The 7,211-nt window shown below is 50.7% G+C and overlaps 1 protein-coding gene across 1 annotated transcript; it reads left to right on the top strand.

The window, feature by feature from the left end:
- The first annotated feature begins 6 nt into the window (after positions 1 to 6).
- On the top strand, positions 7 to 6,651 carry LOC129846894 (huntingtin-like). Its single transcript, XM_055914699.1, has 4 exons — positions 7 to 76; positions 4,662 to 4,798; positions 5,415 to 5,531; positions 6,568 to 6,651. Exons 1-4 carry the CDS (start codon positions 46 to 48, stop codon positions 6,595 to 6,597), a joined length of 315 nt encoding a protein of 104 aa, XP_055770674.1. The 5' UTR covers positions 7 to 45; the 3' UTR covers positions 6,598 to 6,651.
- Positions 6,652 to 7,211: the final 560 nt, after the last annotated feature.

Raw genomic sequence — 7,211 nt, 5'->3', positions numbered from 1 at the left:
CAGATCATCAGCATCCCAAAGATCATTCAACTCTGTGATGGCATCATGGCTAGTGGGAGGAAGGCGGTCACACATGGTAGGAACACACACAGAGCCTGTACACTGACCACATGGTAGGAACACACAGAGCCTGTCCACTGACCACATGGTAGGAACACACACAGAGCCTGTACACTGACCACATGGTAGGAACACACAGAGAGCCTGTCCACTGACCACATGGTAGGAACACACACAGAGCCTGTACACTGACCACATGGTAGGAACACACACAGAGCCTGTACACTGACCACATGGTAGGAACACACACAGAGCCTGTACACTGACCACATGGTAGGAACACACAGAGCCTGTACACTGACCACATGGTAGGAACATACAGAGCCTGTACACTGACCACATGGTAGGAACACACAGAGAGCCTGTCCACTGACCACATGGTAGGAACACACAGAGAGCCTGTCCACTGACCACATGGTAGGAACACACAGAGCCTGTACACTGACCACATGGTAGGAACACACAGAGCCTGTACACTGACCACATGGTAGGAACACACAGAGAGCCTGTCCACTGACCACATGGTAGGAACACACAGAGCCTGTACACTGACCACATGGTAGGAACACACAGAGCCTGTACACTGACCACATGGTAGGAACACACAGAGCCTGTACACTGACCACATGGTAGGAACACACAGAGCCTGTACACTGACCACATGGTAGGAACACACACAGAGCCTGTACACTGACCACATGGTAGGAACACACACAGAGCCTGTACACTGACCACATGGTAGGAACACACAGAGCCTGTACACTGACCACATGGTAGGAACACACAGAGCCTGTACACTGACCACATGGTAGGAACACACAGAGCCTGTACACTGACCACATGGTAGGAACACACAGAGCCTGTACACTGGCCTGTACACTGACCACATGGTAGGAACACACAGAGCCTGTACACTGACCACATGGTAGAAACGCACACAGAGCCTGTACACTGACCACATGGTAGGAACACACAGAGCCTGTACACTGACCACATGGTAGAAACGCACACAGAGCCTGTACACTGACCACATGGTAGGAACACACAGAGCCTGTACACTGACCACATGCCCATGTTGTGTTATAGAATAATATTGGATCCAGGACTCACTGGTGGTTGATGAGGATGTGGGTCTTTCTCCTCAATCTTCTTGTCTGACTGGGTCTTTCTCCTCCTCCATCTTCTTGTCTGACTGGGTCTTTCTCCTCCTCCATCTTCTTGTCTGACTGGGTCTTTCTCCTCCGTCTTCTTGTCTGACTGGGTCTTTCTCCTCCTCCATCTTGTCTGACTGGGTCTTTCTCCTCCTCCATCTTCTTGTCTGACTGGGTCTTTCTTGTCTGACTGGGTCTTTCTCCTCCTCCGTCTTCTTGTCTGACTGGGTCTTTCTCCTCCTCCGTCTTCTTGTCTGACTGGGTCTTTCTCCTCCTCCGTCTTCTTGTCTGACTGGGTCTTTCTCCTCCGTCTTCTTGTCTGACTGGGTCTTTCTCCTCCGTCTTCTTGTCTGACTGGGTCTTTCTCCTCCGTCTTCTTGTCTGACTGGGTCTTTCTCCTCCTCCGTCTTCTTGTCTGACTGGGTCTTTCTCCTCCTCCGTCTTCTTGTCTGACTGGGTCTTTCTCCTCCTCCGTCTTCTTGTCTGACTGGGTCTTTCTCCTCCGTCTTCTTGTCTGACTGGGTCTTTCTCCTCCTCCATCTTCTTGTCTGACCTGGGTCTTTCTCCTCCGTCTTCTTGTCTGACCTGGGTCTTTCTCCTCCGTCTTCTTGTCTGACTGGGTCTTTCTCCTCCTCCGTCTTCTTGTCTGACCTGGGTCTTTCTCCTCCTCCGTCTTCTTGTCTGACTGGGTCTTTCTCCTCCTCCGTCTTCTTGTCTGACTGGGTCTTTCTCCTCCGTCTTCTTGTCTGACTGGGTCTTTCTCCTCCGTCTTCTTGTCTGACTGGGTCTTTCTCCTCCGTCTTCTTGTCTGACTGGGTCTTTCTCCTCCGTCTTCTTGTCTGACTGGGTCTTTCTCCTCCGTCTTCTTGTCTGACTGGGTCTTTCTCCTCCTCCGTCTTCTTGTCTGACTGGGTCTTTCTCCTCCTCCGTCTTCTTGTCTGACTGGGTCTTTCTCCTCCTCCGTCTTCTTGTCTGACTGGGTCTTTCTCCTCCTCCGTCTTCTTGTCTGACTGGGTCTTTCTCCTCCTCCGTCTTCTTGTCTGACTGGGTCTTTCTCCTCCATCTTGTCTGACTGGGTCTTTCTCCTCCATCTTGTCTGACTGGGTCTTTCTCCTCCATCTTGTCTGACTGGGTCTTTCTCCTCCGTCTTCTTGTCTGACTGGGTCTTTCTCCTCCGTCTTCTTGTCTGACTGGGTCTTTCTCCTCCGTCTTCTTGTCTGACTGGGTCTTTCTCCTCCGTCTTCTTGTCTGACTGGGTCTTTCTCCTCCTCCGTCTTCTTGTCTGACTGGGTCTTTCTCCTCCTCCGTCTTCTTGTCTGACTGGGTCTTTCTCCTCCTCCGTCTTCTTGTCTGACTGGGTCTTTCTCCTCCTCCGTCTTCTTGTCTGACTGGGTCTTTCTCCTCCGTCTTCTTGTCTGACTGGGTCTTTCTCCTCCGTCTTCTTGTCTGACTGGGTCTTTCTCCTCCGTCTTCTTGTCTGACTGGGTCTTTCTCCTCCTCCGTCTTCTTGTCTGACTGGGTCTTTCTCCTCCGTCTTCTTGTCTGACTGGGTCTTTCTCCTCCTCCGTCTTCTTGTCTGACTGGGTCTTTCTCCTCCGTCTTCTTGTCTGACTGGGTCTTTCTCCTCCTCCGTCTTCTTGTCTGACTGGGTCTTTCTCCTCCGTCTTCTTGTCTGACTGGGTCTTTCTCCTCCGTCTTCTTGTCTGACTGGGTCTTTCTCCTCCGTCTTCTTGTCTGACTGGGTCTTTCTCCTCCGTCTTCTTGTCTGACTGGGTCTTTCTCCTCCTCCGTCTTCTTGTCTGACTGGGTCTTTCTCCTCCTCCGTCTTCTTGTCTGACTGGGTCTTTCTCCTCCTCCGTCTTCTTGTCTGACTGGGTCTTTCTCCTCCTCCGTCTTCTTGTCTGACTGGGTCTTTCTCCTCCTCCGTCTTCTTGTCTGACTGGGTCTTTCTCCTCCTCCGTCTTCTTGTCTGACTGGGTCTTTCTCCTCCTCCGTCTTCTTGTCTGACTGGGTCTTTCTCCTCCTCCGTCTTCTTGTCTGACTGGGTCTTTCTCCTCCTCCGTCTTCTTGTCTGACTGGGTCTTTCTCCTCCTCCGTCTTCTTGTCTGACTGGGTCTTTCTCCTCCTCCGTCTTCTTGTCTGACTGGGTCTTTCTCCTCCTCCGTCTTCTTGTCTGACTGGGTCTTTCTCCTCCTCCGTCTTCTTGTCTGACTGGGTCTTTCTCCTCCTCCGTCTTCTTGTCTGACTGGGTCTTTCTCCTCCGTCTTCTTGTCTGACTGGGTCTTTCTCCTCCGTCTTCTTGTCTGACTGGGTCTTTCTCCTCCGTCTTCTTGTCTGACTGAGTCTTTCTCCTCCTCCGTCTTCTTGTCTGACTGAGTCTTTCTCCTCCTCCGTCTTCTTGTCTGACTGGGTCTTTCTCCTCCATCTTCTTGTCTGACTGGGTCTTTCTCCTCCTCCGTCTTCTTGTCTGACTGGGTCTTTCTCCTCCTCCGTCTTCTTGTCTGACTGGGTCTTTCTCCTCCTCCGTCTTCTTGTCTGACTGGGTCTTTCTCCTCCTCCGTCTTCTTGTCTGACTGGGTCTTTCTCCTCCGTCTTCTTGTCTGACTGGGTCTTTCTCCTCCGTCTTCTTGTCTGACTGGGTCTTTCTCCTCCTCCGTCTTCTTGTCTGACCTGGGTCTTTCTCCTCCGTCTTCTTGTCTGACTGGGTCTTTCTCCTCCGTCTTCTTGTCTGACTGGGTCTTTCTGCTCCGTCTTCTTGTCTGACTGGGTCTTTCTCCTGCTCCGTCTTCTTGTCTGACTGGGTCTTTCTCCTGCTCCGTCTTCTTGTCTGACTGGGTCTTTCTCCTCCTCCGTCTTCTTGTCTGACTGGGTCTTTCTCCTCCGTCTTCTTGTCTGACTGGGTCTTTCTGCTCCGTCTTCTTGTCTGACTGGGTCTTTCTCCTCCTCCGTCTTCTTGTCTGACCTGGGTCTTTCTCCTCCGTCTTCTTGTCTGACTGGGTCTTTCTCCTCCGTCTTCTTGTCTGACTGGGTCTTTCTCCTCCGTCTTCTTGTCTGACTGGGTCTTTCTCCTCCTCCATCTTGTCTGACTGGGTCTTTCTCCTCCGTCTTCTTGTCTGACTGGGTCTTTCTCCTCCTCCATCTTGTCTGACTGGGTCTTTCTCCTCCTCCATCTTGTCTGACCGGGTCTTTCTCCTTCGTCTTCTTGTCTGACCGGGTCTTTCTCCTCCGTCTTCTTGTCTGACCGAGTCTTTCTCCTCCGTCTTCTTGTCTGACTGGGTTTTTCTCCTCCGTCTTCTTGTCTGACTGGGTCTTTCACCTCCGTCTTCTTGTCTGACTGGGTCTTTCTCCTCCGTCTTCTTGTCTGACTGGGTCTTTCTCCTCCAACTTCTTGTCTGACTGGGTCTTTCTCCTCCTCCATCTTGTCTGACCTGGGTCTCTCTCCCCATCCAGCCATCCCAGCCCTGCAGCCTATAGTCCATGACCTGTTTGTTCTGAGAGGCTCCAACAAGGCTGACGCTGGGAAGGAACTGGAAACACAGAAAGAGGTGGTGGTCTCCATGCTGCTGAGACTCATACAGTACCACCAGGTAAACACACTCTGGAACCACGGAACTTTGGTACTTTGGAACCATGGAACCTTGGAACCATGGAACCTTGGAACCTTTGTACTTTGGAACCTTTGTACTTTGGAACCATGGAACCTTTGTACTTTGGAACCTTTGTACTTTGGAACCATGGATCCTTTTTACTTTGGAACCTTTGTACTTTGGAACAATGGAACCTTTGTACTTTGGAACCTTTGTACTTTGGAACCGTTGTACTTTAGAACCATGGATCCTTTTTACTTTGGAACCTTTGTACTTTGGAACAATGGAACCTTTGTACTTTGGAACCTTTGTACTTTGGAACCATGGATCCTTTTTACTTTGGAACCTTTGTACTTTGGAACCATGGAACCTTTGTACTTTGGAACCGTTGTACTTTGGAACCATGGAACCTTTGTGCTTTGGAACCATGGAACCTTTGTGCTTTGGAACCATGGAACCTTTGTACTTTGGAACCATGGAACCTTTGTACTTTGGCATATTGGTGGATTGGAAACTTGGTACTTTAGAACCATTTAAATATTTGAACCATGTAGCCATTATAACCATGTAAGGTTTTGACCTGTGTGACCTTTGACCCCTGTGTGTCGGTGTTTAGGTGCTGGAGATGTTCATCCTGGTCCTCCAGCAGTGTCACAAGGAGAACGAGGACAAGTGGAAGAGACTGTCCAGACAGATCGCTGACATCATACTGCCCATGATAGGAAAACAACAGGTATGACCACAGTGAGAGAGAGAGCTTGTAAACATATTTAAAATGATTCCTGTACTGCCTGTTCCTATGGACTGGAGGACCTGAGGTGGTGTCATAGTAACACAGGACCTGAGGTGGTGTCATAGTAACACAGGACCTGAGGTGGTGTCATAGTAACACAGGACCTGAGGTGATGTCATAGTAACACAGGACCTGAGGTGATGTCATAGTAACACAGGACCTGAGGTGATGTCATAGTAACACAGGACCTGAGGTGATGTCATAGTAACACAGGACCTGAGGTGGTGTCGTAGTAACACAGGGCCTGAGGTGGTGTCATAGTAACACAGGGCCTGAGGTGGTGTCATAGTAACACAGGACCTGAGGTGGTGTCATAGTAACACAGGACCTGAGGTGGTGTCATAGTAACACAGGACCTGAGGTGGTGTCATAGTAACACAGGACCTGAGGTGGTGTCATAGTAACACAGGACCTGAGGTTGTGTCGTAGTAACACAGGACCTGAGGTGGTGTCATAGTAACACAGGACCTGAGGTGGTGTCATAGTAACACGGGACCTGAGGTGGTGTCATAGTAACACAGGACCTGAGGTGGTGTCATAGTAACACAGGACCTGAGGTGGTGTCGTAGTAACACAGGACCTGAGGTGGTGTCATAGTAACACAGGACCTGAGGTGGTGTCATAGTAACACAGGACCTGAGGTGGTGTCGTAGTAACACAGGACCTGAGGTGGTGTCATAGTAACACAGGACCTGAGGTGGTGTCATAGTAACACAGGACCTGAGGTGGTGTCGTAGTAACACAGGACCTGAGGTGATGTCATAGTAACACAGGACCTGAGGTGGTGTCATAGTAACACAGGACCTGAGGTGGTGTCATAGTAACACAGGACCTGAGGTGATGTCATAGTAACACAGGACCTGATGTGATGTCATAGTAACACAGGACCTGAGGTGATGTCATAGTAACACAGGACCTGAGGTGATGTCATAGTAACACAGGACCTGAGGTCAACTGATTTAGTGTTCTCTCCTAGATGCACCTGGACTCCCCTGAGGTCAACTGATTTAGTGCTCTCTCCTAGATGCACCTGGACTCCCCAGAGGTCAACTGATTTAGTGTTCTCTCCTAGATGCACCTGGACTCCCCAGAGGTCAACTGATTTAGTGTTCTCTCCTAGATGCACCTGGACTCCCCTGAGGCTCTGGGAGTGTTGAACACGCTGTTTGAGACGGTCGCCCCCTCCTCTCTCCGCCCGGTAGATATGCTGCTGAAGGGAATGTTCACTACTCCTGCTACCATGGTGAGACACACGCAATTTGCGCTTTTTGGATAATTAAATTGTTGCCAGGTCTTTACTGAGGCTAACTCTTTCTCTACCTCCCTCCTCTCTCCTCCCTCCCTCCTCTCTATCTCTCCCTCCTCCTCTATATCCCTCCCTCCTCCTCTATATCCCTCCCTCCTCTCTATCTCTCCCTCCTCCTCTCCCTCCCTCCCTCCTCCTCTATATCCCTCCCTCCTCCTCTCTCTCCCTCCCTCCTCCTCTATATCCCTCCCTCCTCCTCTCTCCTCCCTCCCTCCTCTCTATCTCTCCCTCCTCCTCTCTATCCCTCCCTCCTCCTCTATATCCCTCCCTCCTCCTCTATATCCCTCCCTCCTCCTCTCTCTCCCTCCCTCCTC

The sequence above is a fragment of the Salvelinus fontinalis genome, unplaced genomic scaffold, assembly GCF_029448725.1.
Source record: "Salvelinus fontinalis isolate EN_2023a unplaced genomic scaffold, ASM2944872v1 scaffold_0640, whole genome shotgun sequence".
Classification (NCBI taxonomy): domain Eukaryota; kingdom Metazoa; phylum Chordata; class Actinopteri; order Salmoniformes; family Salmonidae; genus Salvelinus; species Salvelinus fontinalis.
Note: the sequence above shows the minus strand (reverse complement) of the source record. Positions and strands in the feature narration are given on the sequence as shown.